This window comes from Mastomys coucha, unplaced genomic scaffold, assembly GCF_008632895.1.
Source record: "Mastomys coucha isolate ucsf_1 unplaced genomic scaffold, UCSF_Mcou_1 pScaffold15, whole genome shotgun sequence".
NCBI lineage: Eukaryota > Metazoa > Chordata > Mammalia > Rodentia > Muridae > Mastomys > Mastomys coucha.
Window position 1 is genome coordinate 28,786,977 of NW_022196897.1, and position 26,435 is coordinate 28,813,411.

At 34.2% G+C, this 26,435-nt stretch overlaps 1 protein-coding gene and 1 pseudogene across 7 annotated transcripts in view; one reads left to right on the forward strand and one right to left on the reverse strand.

Moving 5' to 3' along the window:
* LOC116090126 overlaps positions 1-26,435 on the forward strand; it is a 1,191,078-nt pseudogene that overhangs the window by 1,108,799 nt on the left and 55,844 nt on the right.
* Lrp1b (LDL receptor related protein 1B) overlaps positions 1-26,435 on the reverse strand; it is a 1,939,581-nt gene that overhangs the window by 536,106 nt on the left and 1,377,040 nt on the right. For all 7 annotated transcript variants that reach the window (XM_031370139.1, XM_031370141.1, XM_031370138.1 and 4 more), the window contains 3 exons: positions 24,532-24,672; positions 19,814-19,939; positions 16,727-16,858 (listed from right to left, as the gene is read on the reverse strand). In XM_031370139.1, the coding sequence (XP_031225999.1) occupies positions 16,727-16,858; positions 19,814-19,939; positions 24,532-24,672 (399 nt within the window). The remainder of the gene's footprint in view (positions 1-16,726; positions 16,859-19,813; positions 19,940-24,531; positions 24,673-26,435) is intronic.

Sequence of the window (26,435 nt, forward strand, 5' to 3'; positions counted from 1 at the left end):
GAGGGGAAACTGGGAAGGGAGAAATTTACATGTAAATAAAGAAAATATCTAATAAAAAAAAAAAGATTTTTATGGCACTTCCCTGTGAAGTCTGTAGCCCAGCCTAGCCAGAATATCACAGTGGAGGGAACACGATGCCCCCACCCATGCATGAGCAGAAGGAGCTGGTAGACTAGTCAGTCTGCTGTTCTCTCCCACATCTCTCATAAAAAATAATCAGGTGGGAATAGATCTTTTTTTGTGGTGGTGTCAAATCTGAAAGCCTGTAAGTCCCCAGTTAAATGAAACATGATTGTCTTTGAAGAGACCTGAGGCAGCTCATGTACTATTAATATTCTGGAATTGTGGAGGACTTCAGAGAATATGTATCTGTGGATCTGTATAAAGCATTTAAATCTGCAAACAACAACATTTTTTTCCCTGTATCTAAGAGTATTTGTGATTGCAAATGCAAAACTATTTTCAAAGTGCACAATTTCTAGGACCTAGGGCAGGTTGATTGTTCCATCCCATTTAGTCTTTCTGTTCAACAACATAATTATTATCATGGCTCATTTACATTTGGAACACCAGATGTGATAGCACGAGCTGTTAACACATTACTATCACCAGGACTTTTTAAATTCTTAAATTGCTATGCTATTAATCCATGTCATAATAATAAATTGTGGCTATATTCTTCTTAGTGATGTACCTGGTACTAACCAAGTAGTAGTTTTAAAATAACCAGTTATCAGTGGTAAAAAAAAAAAAAGTGTTAATAAGCAAAGTTAATTTGCTTGACGATTTAAAAGATACATAGATCAATGACAGTGAATACATTGAAATGGGGGTAGAAAGCAAATGTAAGGAAATGTACATGGGTGCATACACACACATGTTCAAATACTATATCTTTGCTTCAGCAGTTAAATTTGTCTTGGTATGAGTGATTTCAATATTATTGTTACTAGCCCATTCACAAAGCATGTTTCTACAGGCAAAATGGTTTAAGAGCACTTTCTGTAAGTGAATGATTTTACAATATGGTGAGTTCATTAAGCAAAGCATGCACACCAGCTGGCCCTCATTCTTCTAATGGACAGATTGCAAGCTGAAACTCAAATTCAAAAGGCTACAGCACAAGGGCACATCTCCTACCAATGTCAGACTTGTAACTTAGTGGCTAATGTGACAAGAAAATACCTCAAGTGTTTTATTGCTACTCTGTTATTTCACACAAAAGGAAAATGGCATAAACATGGCAGGAATTTTCAATTGATTTCACAGACTCTCGAAATCTAGATGCAAATACGCAAGTATGCCGTTTATGTGAATACAGTTTTAAACAGTTCTAATGTGTGTGTCTTTGGGAGGAGCCTACCCACCTAGTAAGCTGAACCCCAGGCACAACTCTGACAAAAATGTAAACATAATTTTGTCTACACCGTCATCACTTCTGCATGTTACTTGACATGTAAATCACCACAGACATTACAGACTAGAAGTAAATACAGCAACAAATGAACTTAAAATTCAAATCTGATGAAAAATTAATGCTCATAAAGCCTTTGGATGGCCATCACATTATTCAGGGTTTCTCAAATTTTTACCACTATTTCTAAGACATTTGGAAATATAATCTCCCTTTTAAAGTCCATACAAAGTACTCATTCTAACTCCAAGAAAATAATAAATCCTATTTTCAGAAGATAGAATTTCTCTCTTAAGGAAATTAGATTTTGATTCTTCAAAGTTGATCAATCAAAACTATTCCCTATTTAGAAAAAGAATTTTAAATTGGAATAAATTCACTGTTTTATGAAATTAAATGTTTTTCTGTCTGATATATTGCTATTATGATATCTTAAGCTAAGAGTCTTAGAACAATAATTACTAAATAAAATAGAGCTAACCGATGATACTATAGAAGACCTACATTTCCAATACTTAGAAGAAAGCAGAGAATATCATTTAGAAACTTTCCAGCAGTTTGAACAGGAGGGTTGGGTCTGTTTCGTTTTTGTTTTTGTTTTAATTTAATTAATTTATTTTTTACTTATTCAGTTTACATCCTGCTCATTGACCCTTTCTTGGTTCCACCTCCCCCCACAAAATAATATCCTTCCCCTCTTCCCTTGTCTTCTTCTCTGCTTATTTTTTTACTTACTCACTTTACATCCTGCTCATCCAGGGGCCCCTAGCCCCTGGTCACCCTCCACACACACATAAACACACACACATACAATCCTTCCCCTCTCTCCCTCCCCTTCTCCTCTGAGGTGGGTAGCCCCCCCTTGGGTATCCCTCCTCTACCCTAGCACTTCAACTCTCAGAGAGTTTAGGCCCAAAGGAAGGGTTTCTATAACCACTGAACAGAAGAACACCACTACCTAGAGTGATGGGAAATAAAACCATGATGCTTCTTTACATGTTATTTATTTGTAAATAATTTTGTTATACAACTATATCAAATCATTTTTAAAACAGACTTCGGCTCTTAGAAGCTCTAAGTTACAGCACACTCTGAGAAAATAGATGTCCTCCAGAGCCTAACATACACAAGCTTCACACACTACAAATATTCAACACTAAAGTGGTATACTTGTTTAAACTGATGACTCTGGGGTTGACAGATCACAACCAGTGCATAATTTACACTCCAGTTCACTACTGATATTAGTCATTTTCTGGGTTTTGACAGCTGGATAAGTGACATAAATTCACAATTTAGACTGAAACAGAGGGGCTGTCTTGTCCTACATCTGTCAGTATACCACCAATCCATCCATTTATGCCATCACCCCTATCACCCTGTCACAAGTCTGATGCCTTTACTGAACTTATACTTTCCTACCTTCAAAGATATCATGCATATAAAATCTTTTTAAAATTCGGATTGTAATCAGTTAGTATGTGATTTTTAAGGACAAGGTGGACAATTGATGACCTAATATATTTTCAAATAAAGGAAATTAAGGAACACAGTTTTTAATAAAGAAGAGTTAAAGGGGAAATCAAAAAGAGTACTAGAAAATATCTTTAGATTAATTAAAGTTAGTACTTATACCCAAACTGATAAAATGAAATTTAAATATTTCTAAGAGAAAGTTCATAGTTTGACAGTATGATAAAAGTAGTTTTAACTTCTAGCTTGCAAACTAACTCCAAAATAAATAGAAGAAGCAGATTCTTAAAATTAGAGTAATTTGTTTTTAAATATATGGAAGAAAACACTGGAGAATATCAGTAAAACCATGGCTTACTCAACAGATCACAAAGCTATACAAATCTTTAGCTTGACCCATCAAAATAAAATAAAAGAAGACCCAAAATTACTAATCTGGAGTAGGAGTATGATATATTACTCACATTATCTTACAGAAAAAAGTATATTGCAGTATTATTAATAGCTATATTAACTGAATCAGGAGGATGTCAACCTGAATATAGAGTAAGATCTCATCTCAAACGACATTTAAAAAAATATAATACTAATACCACTTCACAATATTACTCTTCAAAAAATTAAGAAGAGAGATCTTCCTTATATTCATTGACACTTAAAAACACTTAAACACTTAAAAACAGTGGTTGTATTTTTCCCTTATAATCAAACAAAATGTAATCCTTAACATCATAGAGCCAGTAAAGAAGCACTGGTTTACTCCTAAGAGACAAAGCAAGGCAAAGATTTCATCTCCAGGTGCTTCTTATCAGCAGCCTCAAAGTCAGTACAATGTGTCTAAAAAGAATAAGAATGTGAGGAGGAGGAGGAGGAGTCAGAAAAGGAAGGAGAGGAGGAGCAGGAGGAGAAAAGGAGTAAAGATTGGAAATGAAGTAAACCCACCACCTTCCTCTTTTTCTCTGTGCTAGCAAGCTCAGGAAAAGATGCTCAGCAAACGCAGGTAATGGAAAGTACACGGCAAATCCATATAAACACATGCTAGAATCTTCACAATCAAAAGAGACCATTATGTCAATGGTCAGAAAATATATTGGGACCTCCTCTATCTCCCAGGAGAAATCCAAAATCATTCAACTACTTTAGAAAATAGCTCTTTAAAGTTTTGAAATTGTTATATATGCCCTTACTATATGGCCTACCAAGCATATACATATGTATATGACCAAGAGATATTAAAACTGATTAGGCCATATCACATCCTATACATAAATATACCTATTGCCTTCATAGTTGTAAAAATAATGCCAAAATCTAATTTACATCAACTCAAAAAATAGATGAATAAAATGTTACTTACATCTACATATTTATTTCACCAGAAATTCACAAAGCCTGAATGACTTAAGTCAGATTGGTTTTCTGTGAAGATGTTCTTGATGTAAATGTTGGTGACAATTGAACAACAGTGAATAGATTCAGAACAACTGACATGTACATTTGGTTGTAGAACAGTTTAAAGAAATAAATTCCACAATATGTAATTACTTACAAAAAAACTGTTAAAGAAAAGAAAATTCTACTTTTTAACTTTTCAGATTCAAAAAAAAAAATGTAAAAAAGTCAACTTAAAATAATCCTAAGGATCAAACTTTTTGAAAACTGGGCAAGGGTTCAATCCCCATGCCTTCAATCCTAGCACTGGGAAGTCAGATGTAGGGGAATCTCCGAGAGTTCCACGCCAGACAGGGCTACATGGATAAATCCTGTCTTAAAACAAAAACTGTTGGAAATATTACTTGTACAAATTGGGGTCTATAGTGTCATTAAGATGTACTGAGCTTATAGAGGACCTGAGTTCAGTTTCCAGCATCTGTCTTGTGTAGACCACTGCTACCTGTGCATCCAGCTCCAGAGGATTCATCACACTCTTCTGGACTCCATTGGTACTTGTATGCACATGCAGGACACACACACATACACACACACACACACACACACACACACACACACACACACACAAGGAATTTTAAAATAAAAAGTCTTTTTAAAGTGTATAAAACATATAGTTTTCTTCTTCTATTTCTTGTTTTTATTGTTGTTGTGTTATTGTTTTAAGGGTTTATTTTTTCAAGCTAGGATTGCTCTGTGTAGCCCTCATAGTCCTAAAACTCACTCTGTAGACAAAGCTGGCTTCAAACTCAGTCATCTGCCTGTCTCTGCCTTCCATGTATTGGCTTTAAAGGTATGTACTACCACTGCCCAGCATATATTCCTCCACGAATAATATACTTATATTGGAAAAAGTATTTGCAAATTATTTATCAAAGCATAGAAAAGTGTCATCAGAATATTTAAAGGAAACAAGATAAAATGATATTAGAAAAACAGCACAGTATTAATGGGTTAAAAGGTTAATAGTTGTGGACAATGTAGAATAATCGTATTGGTAGACATTTTATTTGTTTCTCTTTCATAAGTTTTCAATTGTCCAATAACTTTAATTACCTAATTTTAGATGAACATTTATTCAAATATAGACTGAGTCTGCTGTAAGGAGGTGATGGTCGAAGTTATCATTTTTACCTCACCAGATTATTTTAATTACTTTAAATGATGATTCTGTTGATAAGTGCCTGCATTTTTATTTAATCATCATTATTTTGAATTATAAGGCTTCCTTCTCTAAGCATTACAAATAATTGACTATGCAAATCCTTTTATTGCATCGCTAAATTAAAATTTGAGCCAACTGAACTCCAAGCATCAACTGCTTTACCAGAATAGTATGTCTAAAATAGTATATCTAGAAAGTTATAATAATAAATTCACTTTAAATATGGCTGTGAATAGAAATCACTAGTCAATCTTAGGATTTCTATTCTCCATTGGTCAGAGTAAGATATCCTAGGAAACAAAATAAAAATTGTATATACTTTTATTTGGTATTTATTACCTAATTTTTCAAATTTAGTTAGAATAATATCTATGATAAATATATCAGTTTGCTCATCATCTTAATGTCATATTTATAAGCAAAGAAACAGAAGTACCAGTATCTCACTCTGAGTATTTCGCTGATGAGCAGAGCATATTAGTGAACACAGCCAGTTTAACTCGGATTCTGCTCACATACATAGTAATGAGTATTGACTAAGAAAAGAGATATTCCTTACCAACAGCCTGAAGGGTGCTGCCCCTGATTCTGGTACTGGATTGTAAACAGTGAAAATGCAGAAAAGATCCAGACTTTTGACAGCACAAGGTATTATTTTCATCCTGATTATTTATAATACCTCACAGATAGAGATTCATAAACCATAAGCAATCTCTTCTACTTTCCTATATTCTGACAACCACACTGTAGTTTATATTCTTCTTAATTCATTGTCACCTTCTTAATTAATAACACCTTCCATTTATCTTTCAGCAAAATGAACAATAAACAAGTAAATGAAGTCAATTTCTAAACTAAAGAAACCAGTTTTGTTTTTTCAATAATTCAGTATTTGATGAGAAAATGCTTTTGCGACAGTGAGCAATGGGAGGTAGCCTACCCTCATGGGAACTCTTGCTGACCATGCAGGCATAAAATATTGGTGATGATTGCATGGTTCTTGGCAGTTAATTCTCTTTTGTCTACAAAGCTAAACAAGGATCTTGTGGCATCAGTAGAGCTAAATATGAATACAGTTAAAACTAACTCAGAGGGGTGGAAGAGGTGGAGAGATTAAAAAAATAAAAAAGCTTATTCAGCAACATGTAGCCTGCCTTGGTGACAGCGAAAGAATTACTTATACTAGCAATAGTCACACATCTCCATATTCCCAGGCAATGACAGAACAGGGAAAGTAATTTCTTGAAATCCTTTTTCTTCAAGAGCTTTCCATGGGAGAGTTACAATTATGGTCTGAGTTACTCTATGAAGACTCTTGGCTGATTCTCATCAAACTCTGTAAGATGGGGAGACAGAGGGGTTGCTAGCTTTTATTGAAGGCTTTTTCTGAAGTGGTTGCCAAAAGCAAATTAAGAAAATATATGACTTTGAAAGGCTTGACCCTAATTAGTAAAACGTATGAAGAATAACTTAAAGTAAAAGACAAGAAGATGGTGGGTGTAAAACAGAATTGCTAGGAATCTATGCTCCTGAGGCCTGGGCCATACCTTTCAACCTTCACAGTGCTAGTATTTGGGCAGATATAGAGCTTTGTTGAGGGAGACTGCCATGTACATTTTAGAAAGACTCCATGTCATCTACTAAGTAGATGCTAAAGTGCAACTTGTCAACTGGGACACCCAATGCTAACCTCAGATAGTGGAAATTGTACTCTGGTATATAGAATTTCCCTTATGTCATTATCAGAACTACCATGAATCTACTAAGTCAGATTCCTAATGCTAGTCCCTTACTGCCTGCTCAATTCTGACTTTCTCAACACTAAACATTGAATTATATCTTCAAAGTTTTACTTTATCAAACTTTATTTTTTTTAATATGGCTGATGTTCAGAATCCTATTCTTTGAATATATTTACAGAATTCCTTTTTTAGGTTGTATCAACCTGGTATTTAGCAAATAAGGCTAAAGTTTGGTTGTACAGAAACATTATTCATGCTATGGATTATTTTTTAATTGCTATGGAAAAAACACATACCATAATCAGAGAGGAAAGGATGACCTTGGATTATATTTTCAGGTATTTGGGCCATCCTGGCAGAGGTCACTACACTGTATAGCAGAGTAACATGAGACTGGAGCATCTTACTCACACATTGGCAGCAGACAGAAAGGAAACACTGAGCTCTCACCCTCAAGTTTTACCCCTAGTAGACTAGGTCTTCCAGCAAAGTGCTACAGCCCAAAGGTTCCATAGCCTTCCAAAACAGTACCACATGCTTGGGACCAAACGTTCAAATACAAACCTTTGGGGACATTCCAGATCCAAACCCTAACAAATGTCACTAGAGATATAAAGCAGCCATCAGATTTCAGGCCTTATGCATAGGAATAATGAATAGAACATCTTCTAATACTGTGACAAGTCATCTTTAGTCTTTAGTGTGGCCCCTGAGATCATTAGCTCCTGAAAATTCTAGTTTTGCATCCCTTCAGAGGGGTTAATCTGAGTCTGATTACTAGCTTCAAGTACATCGAGTCTATCAAATGTGGAAAACAACATCTGAGTCTGAATTATACAAGCCTGGTTTCCTTTGGCATTTCTCTCCTCTCCTGTATTCAATAGACGTCATCCTAGCTAGTCTCCTGTTATGAAGTGACCATAGAGAGGTATGGAGCAAAGATGGTGACCAGAAAGAAACTGGTGTTCTATTCAATAGCAAGTGAGGAAATCAATTGGAAAAAAAAAAAAGCCACATGGTTGAGACTACATGCAGTTCTTAGCTGATTGAGCCTTGTTTGGAGATAACAAAAATAGCCATGAGAACAGAAAAGTCATTTTAAATTGATCCACAGGAATGATCCGTTAATAAATGTTTCTTCTTTTAAGCTGTCAACATTATGCAATGACTAATACATAAGCAACAGGGTCCTTCAAGTATTACTTACCTCACCTATTTATAGGGATTATAATGATGATCTCTTTAGAACATCTTTGATGTAGCTGTGCCATTTCTCTACTACCCTATTTGGTAGAAATCCCTAAACTTTACTGTCACCATTTTTCCAACATCTGTGCCCTCCGTTGTCTCTCAGTGACTGAATTCAAAGTGACACTGAGTGTTACATTCTGTATACTTATTTCACTCATCTTTTAGTGCTTCACTTCTTTTCTGTTTTCCTTGAGTTTCTGGGTTCTAAAAATTAAACTTGGGTCCTTGCATACACCAAACAACATCCCACCCTACAATCTTTATGCAAATCTCAAGGAGAAAATTCTAATTCAGAAGTTAAACTTGACCTAGTCTTCACACAACAACCACTCTTCCCAAACTCATTCTTTTTACTAAGATTGGGATCTTCAAGTAAACATACCTCCTGCCCTAAAACATTTCTTTGACAAGTCAAATAACACCAATACATTACGTAACATACAATTTTTACAATGTAGTAAAAATTGTTCAAAATTGTTTTTGGATTTGGTGGTGTTATTTTAATGTCTACTTCCAAAATTGTTTCTTCCTAATTTCTGATGGGTGGTATATTCATGTCCATTTCTAAGACTTTCTGTTTCAGCTAAGACCTCATTATAAACACACACACACACACACACACACACACAAACATGCACACACTCATGCATGTGTGCACTCATGTGCACGAACATGTGCACATGCACATGCCAACATGTGGGCATGCACGCACACACACAAACACATGGAATTACTTGGCTGTTTTTCTCCACTTTTAACTCACAGAAGGGTCCATCTATTAATTCATGCCCTTTGAAAAAAATAAGATCAAAATAAAATTAATGATAGATTCATAGCATATAGTCTGAAAATCAATTAAATATTTCCTCTTTTTCTCTTCTAATTAGAACACCTTTTACTTAATTAAAAATAATAGCCAACACCCTCAGAAGCTGCACCATAGCTTTTATTTTTTCTTAAACTAAAAGATGTCAAAAAGACAAATGGACTAATATATCCTTGGTTTTCTTAAATTGGATGGAGAAAAGAAGCCCTCTCCCAAGACTGAAGTTACACAGAATAATGCTTGAATTACTATTGATAGATTTTTTTTTTTAAAGGAGATTTACAAGCACCATTCACATGTTTACATGTTTGTGTAGTCAGGACAGCGATGCTGAGAAGTTAATGATGGCATCAGTGTATTTTGTGTATGGCAATGTATTAGAAAACAAGATCAAAAGACTAAGCTTTCTTTGAAAAGTCTTTCGTTACTTGTCTATAGTGATGTTCTACATGGAAATGTTGTTGCAGATGAGCACTACCCAGCCAAAGCATGGCAATCCCTACCTCATGCTAATAATTCACTGTGAATTAGTATAACCAGAATTTTGATAGCCAGAGCTCATATTTGATGAGAAGGTAAAGAAGGGAAATGAAGTTTTATGTTTACTTAAGGACCTTGAACAAGTTACTGGAAAGACAGGGCTAGAACTCTGGTCACATGGATTTCCCAAGAACTAGCCAAAGCTGTGTCTTAAGAAGTCTGGAATTCCAAAGAGTATTCATGTGATGTTCATCGATATTCATTTGTGATAAAGAAGATATCAGAGATTACAGTTAAGCTGTCAAAAGCTTTTAGCAAGTCCCCATTGTATATTTCTGATATTTAATTTTAGCTTATCAAGAGCGAAAGAATTCTGATAACTGTAAGTGCTGAATTTTTAATGTTTGTGGCTTAGAAATAATCAGAATATCAGTGAGATATTTTTAATAACTTGTTTATCTTTCAATGACTGTGTGATGTTAATGGCACTTTCTTTTGAATAGAATTACAGAGATTTTCTTTTCTGGTAATAATATTCTATACCTTGATGGATTTATTGCATTTCACCATTTGCAAAGTGCTCATATGTATTAAAAATGTAATTGAAGTAAGTTTAAAATAATAACACAAATAGTTTTGCTTCACATCATAAGAACATCAAGTAGAGTCTGTTCTAAAACTTTACATTATAGCCAAAGAAATGGTTTTCTTAAAATTGAAAAAAAAAAAAAAAAGGTCCTAAGCAACAGTATTATATTTATTAAGCTATGCCTATTAAGGACATGAGAAAAACTTCTTTCTATAAAAAAAACAATAACATAGACAGACAGACAGACAGACAGACAAATAGAGAGAGGGGGAGATGGAAGAAGATAGACAAGGAGGGAGGGGGAAGGAGGAAGATGGAAGGAGGGAGGGAAGGAGAGGTCCTCCCTTGGAAGGTATCTACCTGTTCATTTACTAAAAGTGTTTTAAAAAAACCTCATTTCATAAATCAAATTGATATGTGATCTTCAACTGGCACAGATTTACAGAAATAGGGTGTGATATCATTGAGTAATACTTGCAATTGTCCAAATTTTGTTTCAACAATTATAAATATAAGATGGCATAAGGGATACAGTTAGGAAGATGACACTCAACTCCTCCTGTGCAGGTACTGACCTGTCTGTCATGCATCATTTTTGCTACCTGCAGCACTACAAAGAAGTACAGAGTGTAAGTGGGGGAAGACTAAAAAAACTTTTTGTGTAAGTAGGAAACATTCACAGTATAAATGTTTAGGTATTTCCTCAAGTATTCTCCTTTAGTTTTTTTTTAAACAGATGTTAAATGCTCTCATAAAAATTTGGTCAAAAGTCACAATGTCCTATAAAGTCATCACTCACTAGAAGCTCCTCTCACCCAACTGACACATTTGTCCATTTCCTGAATCAGCCAAGGGTAAGGAGCTAGTGTTTCACACCAGCACAGAAGTCCAGCATATGACTTAACAAAAAGGCACTAAACTACTTCTCACAATGAGTGCCAGAAAAGGACACCCATATCAATGGTCCTCACTCTGTGGTTAAAGTAAAGCAGCTGTGAAGTTGTATAACTAGTAGATAGTAATCAATATTTGTTGAATTGAATAGGATGGCAGATATTAGAGTAAAAAAAGATTATTAGGAAGAGTACAGGCTTGGAAATTATAGATAATCCATCATTCTATAAGCAGAATTCTATTGTTTATTACTATAAAGCTTTGTAAATATTCCCAAAGGGTTAGAAGGCTAAATAGAGCACACCTTTCTGAAGAATCACAAAATGGGTGGAGGGATGGATTTTGTTTTGAAGTCTTTTCTCCTGACAAAAATATATCTTTTAAAGCATCAAATGCCATGTTCATTCATCGGGAGGAACACCACCCAGCAGGCAAAGATTTTCAAAGCTCATTTTCCCCCCTCTGGAATGGGACGTTTCCAGTGAAGAGATAAAAATCTCCTTTGAACATTTTAAATCTAGCCACAGGGTCTTCTTTTTTCACTGGCTAGTCTCCTGAAGAGCTTCATCTGATGGAAAACAGACCTTTCATTGAAAAATGCTTTAATTTTTTAGGACTAAAGCCAGTACAAATCAAATCCATTAATCCTTATGAAAGGTACAGGTTTCTAAAATATATCCCTGTAAATTATGGTAATGTAACAATGCTCACAAACTTCTCTAACTACTAAACATACAAGTCTTTTCCCTCTATCAGTGATGGGATTCCTGTGGGAAGACAAAGTGGTAACCATCATTTTCCTGTTTTACTTGAAAAATTGTATCATTTATCTGAGTTTTTTATTTATATTAACTTTACAATGGTAAAAATTCTTGGTACTTCACCTTAGAAAAGAAGAAAATCAAGACAATATTCATTAGATTGACTAAATTGTGTCCCAACTGATTAGTACTGGTACAGGAAATTAAACTTACAAAGTCCTGATGTGTGTTACAATCCTTTTATTGTACATGATACCTAAAGGTTTTCACAATTCACATAGAAATTTCATTAACTTATTAACATGAAGTAATTTTTACTGATAGTACCATTCTAGAACTCCAATACAGAACAATTGGGGCAGGACTATGGATGACACTCAGTATCTGAGCTTGGGATTTTGAGTATCTATTGTCTGTAAAAATGGAGAAGAAGAAGAAGAAGAAGAAGAAGAAGAAGAAGAAGAAGAAGAAGAAGAAGAAGAAGAAGAAGAAGAAGAAGAAGAAGAAGAAGAAGAAGAAGAAGAAGGGAATTGGTTATTAGAGGAAAGGTTTATTTAATTATTGAGATGAACCAATAATGGATAACAAAATATACTATCTGCAGGGGAAACACTGGAAAAAATGTTGTAACTGTGAAACATATAAACATTGCTGTGAGAAAATGTAAGCAGAGACAGACAAACCAAACATTATTTTCTTTTCTTGCTGTATATGGAATAATCCACTTATTTCTATTTCTTCTGTTCTGAAGCAAACTCCCTCTACAAAGTTATGAGGCTTGCATATTGTCTTTGATTATAGACAAATAATGTATTTGTCTACTATAGCTCTAGCACTGAGACTCTTTCTAATATATCTTCCAAAGACAGTGAAAATAAAGGAGACTGAAGAGTACCTGGGAGCACAAAAGTCACATGAAGATGTTTGGGACCATGACCCTCTCACCCACAACATTACCTTATTAATGTTTCTTGTATTTGGCTAACCCAGTCTTATAGACTGCCATTTCAGAATTGTGCACAGATGGCAGTGCTCCTAATGGTTAAACATCTACTCCACAGATTGATAATGAAGTGGGTAGTAATATTTACCTCCACTAGAAAAATCATCTGAAATAGCAAATATCTACTGTTCTATTCAAAGAAGTGATTAGAAACATAGAATCAGAAAGAGAACAAGTACCTTGCTATTCCCTTTATATGCGATAACTTGCATGTTATTTGATGCAATGATAAAATATGACTATCATGTATTGTGACAAATGTTTATATATATCCTCTAAATGTTTCTTCATATCTCAGAAATAGAGGAATTGAGACATAGATAGATAGATAGATAGATAGATAGATAGATAGATAGATAGATAGATAGACAGATAGATAGACAGATAATTAACTAGGTAGGTAGATAAATAGACATAGACAAATTCACAGATAGATACTTTGCCTGAAACCAAATTGCTCATAAGCAATTCAGATAGGCACTGGAATCTGAGTTCTCCAGTGATAGACTAGGGCTACTTTTGACATTAACTGATCTCTGTATTCTCTACCCTCTGGATTCAAAACAAGAGTTGCATTTATACCTCCTGCTGAAAGCAGAGATAATAATTGATTCCTGAACACTGTACTTAATGTGATCAGCATAAACAATTGTTTTATTTTTTAGAAGAAATGTTTTTGTGAAATATCTTTTTTTTAGAACTCTAGACGTTCAGCTTCTTCTTGAAATGGGTAGAGGTTAATGTAGAAGTTTATATAAGGTATTTGTACCCACAAATGCTCAGTTGTACATGGATCATCTAAACTCACTTCCTTGCTGGAAAGGTCCAAGGAACCAAGAAGAGTAGTTGGAGAGAATGCGAGAACTGAGACTTGAGCAGTACAGCTGTGAAATGCAGAGTTCTGGATGGCATGGTTATTTCTCTTATCAACCAACATCACCAGCCATTAAAGTGTACTAGATCAAACCATTCGAAATTCAATCACAAAGTGAGAAGGGTCCTCCGAAGTTCTAACTTTTGCTGAGGAGCCATTAGAAGTTGTTGTTTTCTGAAGAAAGGTGAGTTCATTTTGATGAATCTGGAAGCTTGCAAGTTCCCATGTAACAATGTATGTTTGCATACTTAGGAACATATGTGTAGCATTAATAAGATAAAAAATGAAGGATATGAATTTGGGATGATGATGGAAATGGTGATACTAGAAGGAGTTGAAGGAAGGTAATGGTGGATATATTCTTTCAAAACACATTGTAAAAATGTATGAAACTTTCCAAAAACAAATAACAAGTATTTTTTAAATATCTAGTTGACTCAATAGAGAGAACACAGAATTTTATTTGAAAGTAGTTATTTCTCCTGATGATGATTATGAACATTATATGAAGAACTGAGGAATATTAAAACAAGTAGATGATTATTGACCATGAAGAAAAGTATACTTTATCTTTAAATTTAACTTTTTCAGGGCCATAAAACTGCAGAGTTAATTTAAATGCTACATATAATTAATTTACTCTTAAAAATTTTGTTATTGACTGAATCAGAATATTAATACATACTTACTTTTAATATTTCTGTTTCATGGAAATTTGTCATGTAATTTCAAATTCATTAATTAGTCTTCCAAACAATCAAGTGTGAAATATTAGCTAACAGGAGACCTTGTACTAAATTAAAATTTTTATGTGTATATGTTAGAACATTTTTAGTTTTTCATTCAATGAATTATATAAGGAAATTGGAAAAAAACTATTTCATATATACAAAAATATAGGTATATTATATAATATAAGGTAATAAATCTTACATAAAATAAAGTTGTTTCATCAATGGTGGGTCAAAAATTGTAATATGATTTTGGCAGCATTACTATATTACTTAAAATATTTCTTTGTAGAGTTCCCTTTTGCAAAAAGTATTTCTAAAATATGTGAATGTTTTTGAGCTGTAAGAATGGCTCAGTTGTTAACAGCACTTACCTCTGTTGTAGAGGACCTGGATTCAGTTTCTAGCACTAAAGTCCAGCATCTTACGTTTACATGTAAATGCAGTTCCCACAGTCCTAAAGTTCTCTTTCTGCTTCCTTGGATATTTCATGCATGCATGCATACACATACATTCAGGCACACACACATGACTTACTTAAATGAGGAAAATATTTTTTTTAAACATAGGACATTACTGTCCATGTGATGCCAAACATTTAGTCTATAACTTTTATTTGGCTTTGTCTTGGGTGGAAAGACAAATGTTTTTACTCTCTGCACTCAATCAGGCAGATTTCTGTGAATTTGAAGCCAGCCTTGTCCTGACTAGAAAAAAAAATCAAAACAAAACCCAAAGTAGTAGTAGTAGTAGTAGTAGTAGTAGTAGTAGTAGTAGTAGTAGTAACAATAATAATAATAATAATGATAAGGAAAGAAACAAAAGTAAAGGAAAGAGAAGTTATCTTTTAACATTTTCTTAAGATTCTCAAAAATTTAAAAAGAAGAAATTTATTACAGCAAAGGAGAAAATATTCCCACTAGAAACCTATGTGCTAATAAACAGAGGTTAAATTGTTTTTAAGATTTACCATCTTTAATTTATATATATATATATATATATATATATATATATATATATATATATATATATACACACATATATGTAAGTGTTTTGTCCAGACTGCATGTACATGAGGCTGCTTCGTGTGAAGTCAGGGAGGATGTCAGGTTGCAGAGACCTAGACTTAGGAAGAGTTGTGAGCTACCATGTGGTTGCTGGAACGGAACCTGGATAATCGGTAAGAGCAACAGATACTCTTAACCATTGAACCATCTTTCCATGCTAAAGATTATTTTTGATATTTTAAGAATTCTTTATAAATCAAAGAACTATTGGCTTTTAAATATTAGATAAGTTTAAATTACAGAAATACTAGTAGTTTGTCTTAGTATTTCAACATTAAACCATGAACTCAGGAAATACGTAACATAGTTGAAAGGAAAACAAATTTATTCTTATAACATTAAAATCTTAAGTGTAGAATAAGAAATGTAAATAGTAAACAGATGACCAAGACACATTACCATTGCTGCTGCATGTGACTTTAACAGTTATTTGCCCCCAACTTGTTGTCTTCAATACATTCAACAGTGTTTACCTTTAACTCCTTGTGGTTAATTTGTGTCACCCACAGCAGTCATGTGGTCTCTGGTTGATTTCTTTCATTATTTGCTAAGCCTGATGGAATTAAAGCATCTCTACTTCCCCCCACATACCACATTAAAAGTTATGGAAAATGTCTTACCATTCATTATTTATCATGAAAATGTTTTCAATAAGTATACCTCAAGAATTCAGTAGATTGGAATGTTCTATTGGGGGGTATATTTATAGTTATAATTAGATAGAAGTAAAATATAATTTTTATCTATTTGAAGAAACAAAACTATCAATTGTCAGTCATGGTGTAAAAATATACTTTTAAATCAAAATTTCCCTTTAGAAAAAGAGATTTATTTGATTTCTTTTAGGGGGCACACAAAATATAATTAGAACAATTAGTATAAGGCTGAAAATTCATCTTTAATTCATTTTCAACTTTTCTATACAAGTAAAGATTGAATGTTATATTGCCATCATGTTTTCTGTATCAAAGAGCATTGTACATGAATTACTAATGACATATGCTTACCCGCGTGGAAGTCTATCCCCACAGCAAAAGCAGCCCCTGATATTGGCATCAGAGCATCCATTTTGTCACGTGGCTCAAGAGGGATCCCCCGGATTCCTTCATGAACAGAGTACATAAGAAAAGATTCTATACCTAAATGGAGGAAAGAGAACTTAAAATGAACAGTGTTTACTTCAACAGTGTTTATCTTTAACTCTCTGTGGTTAATTTGCACCACCCACAGCAGTCAGATGGTCTCTGGTTGCTTCACATAACACTATATTCACATCATTTCTAGAATATTAAGTTATAGTTGTGAATGTTTCTTAGTTTCATATACATAGTTGTATAGATCCCAGGACTGAAAGGTGTGTAAGCCAATGTCCTGAAACTCTGTTGGACACTGCATTCTCACAAAGCATTTCATAGATCACAGGTCCCACCTCAGGAGCCAGACAAGAGGAAGCTGAAAGGTTCTGTCAGCAATGCCCTTGGTATGAGAAGATCATTTCCAGAATGTCTGGCCTCACGGGAAAATGTTAAGTATGTACTTACTACTGAAAGTAATGGCTTTTATTTACATAACTACATCATTATTACTGTTAGAGTTGACATTCAGAGTTTTAAGGGAACACAGTCTACTTATTAATGCCTTTAGATTCAAGTAATAAGGTATTAAGTTTTACCCTTAATACATTTTAGAACATCATAAAAATATATGAACATATAAAGGTGTCATTGTAAAAATAAGCACATAGATATAATCTTACTACCAGAAGTTCATATACTAACACTGGTACAGTTTGCTAATATATTGGAAAATACACAGTACACGCACACACAGATATTATCAAAATAAAAGTGTCTATCTTTAAATGTGCCTATTACTGCTAAATCACAAAACTTGATCTTAGCTAATGACCTTGTGCCTCAGTTTTATGATTAGAAAATTAGGTGAGAGGGATCCACTTCATCAATTTACAAGGATGAAAGTAAGTTACAATGGCCCCAAGATCCTTTCAATAGAAACTGATATAGAATAATGACCAGTCACATATATTATTTCATGAAATAAGTCATAACTCTGACTCTTACATTTCTCAAATAGGATAGGGATATCTTTTAAGATAAAACTGAGGGTTTTCTTTTTCAGTTTATTTTATTTTATTTAGTTTATGTATGAGTACTCTATCTGCATATACACTTGCTTGACTGAAGAGGGCATCAGACCACATCATAGATAGTATGAGCCACCATGTGGTTGCTGGGAATTGAACTCGATCTCTGGAAGAGCAGCCAGTGCTTTTAACTACTGAGCCATCTCTCCAACCTCCAAACTGAGTTCTTATTATTGGCTAGACAATATAGCTAAAACCCCAATCTTTTCTAAACTAACATATCTATAGACTATGAAATAAAAAGAGAGCATAGAATCTTTAAGGTGGTAGATAGCTCTCTCCTGGAAGTACTCTTGTCCCTCAAATATGCAAATCTGAAGCTCAAGGTATCAGTGATATTTTGTCTAAATAGTTGGACGAAATGAACAGAAATGATTTCAAATTGTGCAAATATCCCACCTAACAACCATGGTTGCTTACTTCAATATTAAGAAATTTGAGTCGAATATAGAAACCAGTCAGTTGCTTGAGAGTTTTATTTTTTTTAATTGCCAAAATTAATTTTTAAATTTACAAACACTTAGGCTGGCAAGACAACTCAGTAAGTAAAGGCACTTGCTACTACGACTGAAGATCTGACTGAGTTCAATTCCCTGGATCCACATGGAGAACATTCACTCCTACACTATGTCTTTGGTTCTCTATACCAAGGCTGTACCATTAATCATCCCAATAAGAGAAGAAAGAAAGGAAGAAAGTAACAAAGAAAGAAAGAAAGAGAGAGAGAAAGAAAGAAAAAAAGAAAGGAAGAAAGAAAGAGAGAGAGGAAGAAGGAAAAGAAAAAAGAAAGAAAGGGAGGAAGAAATGAAGGAAGAAAGGAGGAAAGAAGGAAGGAAGGAAGAAAGGGAATAAAAATTAGAAAGTCTTTTAAAAATGTAGTGATATTTCAAATATTTCTAAAACATTAAATGTCAGTATGTGCATCTAAATGCCATACTATTCCCTGGAATTGATTTTTCTGAAAGTACTTGTAACCAAGTCAATAAAAGCCTTCATATCATTGAACTATGTTTCCTTAATGTGAATTCAGCATTTTTACTTATTAGTTTTTCCTGCTTTTAAGAAAAAAAAGTAACCAAACGTATTTTTCCTTGTGCTTCCCAGATAACCAGCATTTGCAACATAAACTAAATGATAAGTTTTATTCTGAAGTTGATCTCTACCACATGCCTCATCCAGAATAACGTGTGTGTTTGTGTGTGTGTGTGTGTGTGTGTGTGTGTGTGTGCATGTGTGTATGTTCTTGTTCTTGTTGTTTCTGTTGTTGCAATCATTTGCTAAAAGCAGCAGCTAAACAAGTTTGAAGCTTTAAAGGAAACTTAAAGAAAACAATTATTTGTCACAATTAAATGTTAAGGGCAGCAAGTAAATATAGACTGTAAACATTTGTGTGTGCTTTGACTGCTCTTTTGGGGTCAATTGGTATAAACAAGGCAACTTCTTCCCTCTGAAACTCTTAATAGATTCTGTGAAACAAAACAAAACAAAAATACCCCTCATTCCTTTCCTGTGCCATGTTTTCTGTACTCTTCAATAAACACAGAACAAAACCCAATGTTAGGGACAGACAGACAGATGGACAGAGCAACAGATGGATGGACAGAACAACAGATGGACAGATGGACAGATGGACAGACACAAAAAGACATGCACCCACACACAAACCAGACATACAGAGACTACTGATAGAAGGAACACAGAAGAAAACACATGGCAAACTAAAATTTAGGCTCACACTTGCTCTAAATTATTGTAAGAGATAGACTCTGTTCAGTCTTTAATGAGGTACCACTGTAACCAATGCCCTAATAAGAAGATAGATACATTTGTGATTGTCCAGTTGGTATCTGACAGTGCTTGACTAAAATCTGTGTGGAACTTATTAATGGTTCAAAAAGCATAGCACAGTCAAATTCTTGTGAGTGTGTACCTTGACATGACATGCGGTTCTTCTGGAGATAATATCCCACTGTACACATGCAAGTCCTGGTTGTTTCAGATGTTGGTAAACAAAGCTGAGAACACCCACCATTGTTTACTTGGCAAGAATTGCTACCTGTAGAGAGAGAAAACAGAACAAATATTAAAAAAAGAAATTAATGAAGAACATAGATTTATTAAGTATCAATCATTAGAACAAATACTTATGTCATTTGTTTCTAAACATAGTTGATGTGTGTTGAATATGACAGTTCAGTCTTCCAAATAAGTTAAAGTGGGAGATTTTGTGCCCTTCAAAACAATAAACTGTCTTTCAAGATCATATCGAAAGGCAAAAAGAAATTGGATTTTTCATAAAAACTGTCATTAACACTTTAATTTCTGACTTGTGTTTGGTTTGCTGAGACATGTCTGATAATGACTAGATAATATTCAGCTTGACGAGAATCCATGAATGTCTTACCTTAGCTTCTCAAATACTGGTTTTCAAGGCATATGCCATCATGACCTGCTGTTAGGGACCTTAAAATGTTGTAAGATAACAGAGAAAGAACAATGTTTCCTTTCTGACTCAAATGTAGCTTCACCTCTATAGGTAAAGGATATATGCATGCATATATGTTTTAAATTTATTTTTAAAGACAAAGAAATTATTTTCTGTATTCTTATGAGCATAATTCTCCCAAAATATACTTGAAATGCACCCAAAGGAACGATATAATTTATTGGCATATTAATTTTCCTCATTGCTCATTCGTATATGGTGACGATGTCAAGATGTCAAATAATAGTCAGGTAATTCCAGGTTGCATCCTATACACATCTTCCACTGAGTTCATTAAGCCCAATGGGCTAATTAAATCCATAGTATAACATTAAGTAATTTACATTCTGCCCTGTAAGTTTGTTAAATAGAACATTTCTACAACATTTTTATTGATCTAGGACAATGTGCAATGCTATTTAATGGACTTGAGCTCTGCTCTAAGGTTCAGTAAATCCAATGATCCTCTCAAAGCATGCTGAGACAGGTGTCAGTAGGACTCTACGGGAGATTCCAAATGCCAACCCACTTCATTATTTCTCATCTTCTGAATGCAAGAAAGTTGAACAGAATTTAATTGTTCAAAAGAATGTGTCACTATCCTTGTCATTTTTGAAGTGTGAAATATTTCAGTTTGGTAGATTGCCTATCAGGAGATTGAGCACATTCTCAGCCCATTTCTTTCCCCATAGCTCAGCAATATTGAATCCATTAGAAGTACCTTGAAGTTTTAAAGCAATTCCATGTATCTCTCATGTGAGCTAGAGAAGGGAAATGATTCATACCCCATGTTCTCAAGGTGACTTAACATGAGAGTTCAGATATATGAGGTTTTCATAAAAAATACAACTACATTAACATGCATGTGTTGGAATTCTAAATTGATTATGCACATGCTTCATTTTATGAAAAGCATGTCGATACATGTTATGTTAATGTTATTTTTTATACATGTGCTTTACATGAGTTTTTTTTTTCAGCTAGAAAGACTGAAGCCTACAAAGATATAGACAGTGGCATTTCAACATAAAGTTCAAGGAAACAGCACTTAAAGCTGAGGAAGATAAAAAGATAAGAAAAATAGATCAAGGAAGAGAAAGAACACACAAAAGAGAATATGAGAAATCACATTCATATTAACAGAAGTATGGGAAAATTAGAGGATGGAACAGTGACCAATATAGTGTTGTGCAACTACAATGCAGGCAATAGAGCTTGTACTTATTTGTTGATAGTGGAGAGAAAATATAGAAAATAATAATGAAAATAGTCATACTTAAAGTATTTTCTTTCAGTATATAAGGATGCAAATAGGGAGTGATTGTCATAACTTTAAAGTAGTTATTTTTGTAGTGATTATCGAGTTAAAAGTAGTAGTTTGGATTAATGTTCTGTGGTGAGATTGATGTTCACAACTCGTACCCCAAATGACAAGTGGAGCTGCAAAGTCCATTTGACTAAAAAATCTCAGCTCTCCAGTGATCTGTGTCAAAAATGACAAATGAGGCAGTTAATTGTAGTTTGAAATCCAAGGAGGTAATAATGTTGACACCTTAAAGAGCCCTACATTGCTCATATTTCACTCTAATGAAGCTTTCACACCACTGACAGTGACTCTGTTAATGACATTGTCTTTCAAACAGATGGTTTTATTAGCATTTTCCAGCAAGAACAGTGTAGTTGTGGGCTACCACTGGATCTAAGTGTTTAAGTTCTCATTGGAGACTTTTGTAGTGCATATATTACCCGGTACCACCTATAGGGTAAATTCTTCTAGGTAATAGAAGTGTAGCTAACAAGAGTAGCATCAAGACTCACCCCACCCCAATCAGACCACTATCTACAAAATTGATAGGCAGTTTTACAAGAAGTGTGTATTGCTAATGTCTTGAAAGGCCAATTTGATCTTACCTCTAAGAACCTTGTTTGGAATTGCTTCTTCCTCTCCCTCTATTTCTATGAGTCCTGTTCTTTCTAAGGCTATGTTTCAATACATCTTTGAAATATGTTCATTTGCATATTATGCAATGAAATTTATAGTGGTATTGTAAATTTTATAGTTTGTATTTAATAAATTTATATTAAATAGACATGAAAATGCCTTACAACATCTTATTTACTATCAGTAATTACACATTGTATAGTATAATTTACATGACTTGAATACACATAAATACCTATTTCTTTCTTTCTTTATTATATCTTTTTCTGTGCTGGAGAGTAAATTCAAGACCTCATAGATGCTAAGCAAATATTCCACCATTGAGTTACCCTTGAAACTTTTTAGATTTAGAAAATGTTGTTTAACCACTAGTGAAAAAATATTGATTATTGCATACAGTGGGAAGAGGAAAAATGAAAGGTGACAATAGAAACTAGGAATGAGAAAGAAAATATTCAAAGAAAAATAAAGTACTGTGGAAGGAATGTAGATTTAAGCACAAGAGTCATCTGTGAATTGATATCATCTCAACAATAAAAGAATCTTAATCATCTTACATTAGATTTTTAGATAATATTTTTTGTTCCAAGAAAAGATATATTTTCCTTCAAACCCAAGAAGGAGTCTAGACAAAAATTTCAGTCTTTGAAAGGCATTGCAGGTACCATTGCATTGTGTCTACTGCTGGGTAGGTGGCAGCAAAGAATGTCACCAGCAAACCTTGACCGTATGAATGCTGTTCTGTTCTTCTGAAATGGCACCTTGGCTCCTTCTCTTCAGCCTATAGTTCTCTTGTTTGGACTAAATATCCCAAATGATGCAGATTAAACATTTTTTTCTTAATGTCCAAATACAGTTTTGAAATTTTCTTTGAGAAGAAAAGTATCTGGTGATAAGGATTTCTCTGGCAGAAACTAAAATAAGGTAATAATATATGGAAACTGATTTAAGAAATAGTATGTATATGGGGAAAATGAATAAAAGAAATAATGGAGAAGGAAGTAGCTGGTGAAAGTTTTAGGAAGCAGTATGCTTATATGGAGGTTCATTTTCAGAAGAGCATTATACTAATGTCATAGATCCTGTAGCAAAGACTTAAAAAAGGTCTAGCATGTACACAACTGCACTGCCTGGACCTCTAATCAGAATGATATCTGTGCACTGTGACAAGTGCACCTATAATAAGCCATCAACGAATTCCAGTTCATTTCACAGCCCACCATTTGCACGAGTAAACAAAACTGCAAATGTTCAGAGCCAAACAATACTGTGCTTTAGGATATGCAATTCTTACAACAACTGAGTTTATGTGAAGATGTCTGGGCTAGTTATATAATATATACATTTTCATTCAATGTTTTTCTTATATCTATAATTTTTACTCAATGTAACAGATACAATATCAATTAAGTGAAAAATTGAGAATATTATCACCAGTCTTCTTGTTGTGGGTTTGGCCTAATGCTGCTTGTTAATGTTAATGTGGGTCCCCAAAATTGCATGAGAATTGCCATGTCCACACATAAGATACTGAGGTTAACTCTACCACCAATTGGTTTTTATTGGTAAATAAAGTTGTCAGGGGCTAATAGCTGGGCAGGGAGACAGAGGTAGGATTTTTAGAATTCCCAGGCAAGAGACCAAAAAGAATGAAGAGGGAGAAGGAGAACCAAGGACACCCCACCTGAGAAGGAACAGAGAGCATAGTCGTCATAAGTGCCAGGGAAGAGTGGCCCCAAAAGGGCTGCCCAACTGGGTCAAGGGCAGCTAAGATGGAATGTAGACTTTTAGTAAGTAATGACTTGGGAATGTTGGAGGGTGGATTAGCTACATGGAGATTAGGAAGTGGACCAACCATTAAACTGCTCAAGGCCGATCAAAATATAAAGACTGTGTATCTGTAATTCATTCAGAAACCCAGAACATTGGGGCAGGTAGCCAGGTCCACAGTGCAGCTGCCACTGCTGTTGGGTTCGTAATTGAGTAGATCAATTGAGAACTACTATGGTTTGCCAATGCCTTAAAATTAACGATGCATCTTATGTGAAAAACATTTTTTTCTTCAGTATTTTCTTCAGGATATAGTATAGTTCATTCCTGCCCAACCTCTGTAACTAAAAGTTAGAATAGAAACAGCCAATTAATTGTTTAATTGAGAAAGCTGTGTGAAAGAAAGTACTTTACTTAAACAGTGTTGTAAGTTCATTGCACAGGGACATACCTTGTTGTGAATCTTTGTCATACACTTTCATGTGAACAACTCCTGAAGTCTTATTTCGCAGAATGCTGGGATTTCTTCCATCTCTTTTGTTACAAGTTCCCAGTTGAGCTAAGTTTTGGTCTGCCCACCAGAGTTTCTTATCTATATAGAAAACAGATTTTTTTTTCTTTCAGAGGAGATTGCAGTCAACTCACTAATATAAATTTAATGAAATAATACTTTCTGATTTACTTTTTATTTCAAATCATTCCTAATCAAACCCTAAAATAAAAAATACAGTGATAAGGCATTGTTCCATTTTTTCCCTCCTTCTCTAGTGAAGCAAAATTTACTGTAACTTCTTCCTTCCTTCCTTTCTCTCTCTCTTTCTTTCTTTCCTTCTTTTGTTCTTTCATTTTTGTGACTTGCAGCTTTTTTCATTCCCTCAATTTAATAGATTTTTCTTACATAAAATATCCTGGTTACATTACAGATGCCCCTCCTCTTATTCCTCCCAGTTTCTCTCCAACTCATCTCCTAATTGCATCCACTCTCTTTCTGTCTCTATTAGAAACAAACAGGTTTCTAAGTAATGATGATAAAATATACTAAGAAAAGAAAAAATATAACGCATCAGAATTAGACAAATCACACAGAGGAAATAAAATATCCCATGAGGAGGTGCAAGACAGAGACCCACTTGTATGCATATTCAGGAATTCCATAAGAACACAAAACTGGAAGCCATAAAAGATATGCAAAGGATATACATATATGTTAAATATATATTAATGTAAAAATGAGTAATTTTTAACATGTTTTTCAGTAAACATAAAACCCTGACAAGATTTTGAGACAAGAAACCTACAAAGATGCTGTTAATTTTTTTCCCTCAGTTGGCCATCTACTGATCAGCATGAAGTTCACCATTAAAAGTTGTTTTCCCAGTGGGATGCCTTTTGAGAAACTAAATTTTAATTTTCAAGTAGTCAAGTTGTTATCAATTGAATTTTATTTATTTTTCTTAAAGAATACATATCCAGACTAATGATGAGCTTACTTAGTAAAATAATTCTCTATCATGAAGAAAGCACTGTTTTAGATACCAAGTAATCCATGGGTTGGGTGTGACACCACCCATCTACAATCTTAGCATCTGAAACGTGAGACAGAAAAGTTAGGTAATACACAGTTACAAGGATAACTTGGCATACATGAGATTTTACCTCAAAATAAAAACTAAATAAATATCCTTACAAACCACATGATATCTGAATATATACAGATATCAATAAATATTTATAATTAATGTAATGTAGTAGCTTAAATCAGAGTAGACCTCATAGATTCCTAGATTTTAATACTGGCCATCTGGGAGTGGCATTATTAGGAGGTGCAGTATTGTTGAAGATGTGTCCTTTTGATTCATTGAGGATGGCTTTGAAGTTTCAAATGCTCAAGCCAGGTCTAGTTGCTCTCTCTCTTCCTTTTTCCTACCAATCCGTATGTAGAACTCTCAGCTACCTCTCCAGCCATATGTTTCCCTGTGTGCTACCAGTCTCCATTCTTCCCACCATTATTACTATGGGCTGATCTTCTGAAAAAGGAAGCCAGTCCTAACTAAATATTTTCCTTTATAGGAAGCTCTTATTGTGTCTCTTCATAGCAATAGAACATTAACTAAGACAGAAGTAGTCCCATGAACTGCGGTATTGCTGTGTGACACCCATGATCATGCTTTTTGTAGGATAGTTGTGGAGTTTGGATTTAAAAAGTAGCTGAATAATTTAAGCTGGGACTTAAATGGATATACTAGTAGAAGTGAAGTGGGGAAGACAGTGGTCCAGAGACCAATGCGTATTATGATCATGGCCTGGTTCAAGGGGTTTCAGAGAAGAACGAAGAAGAAGAAGAAGAAGAAGAAG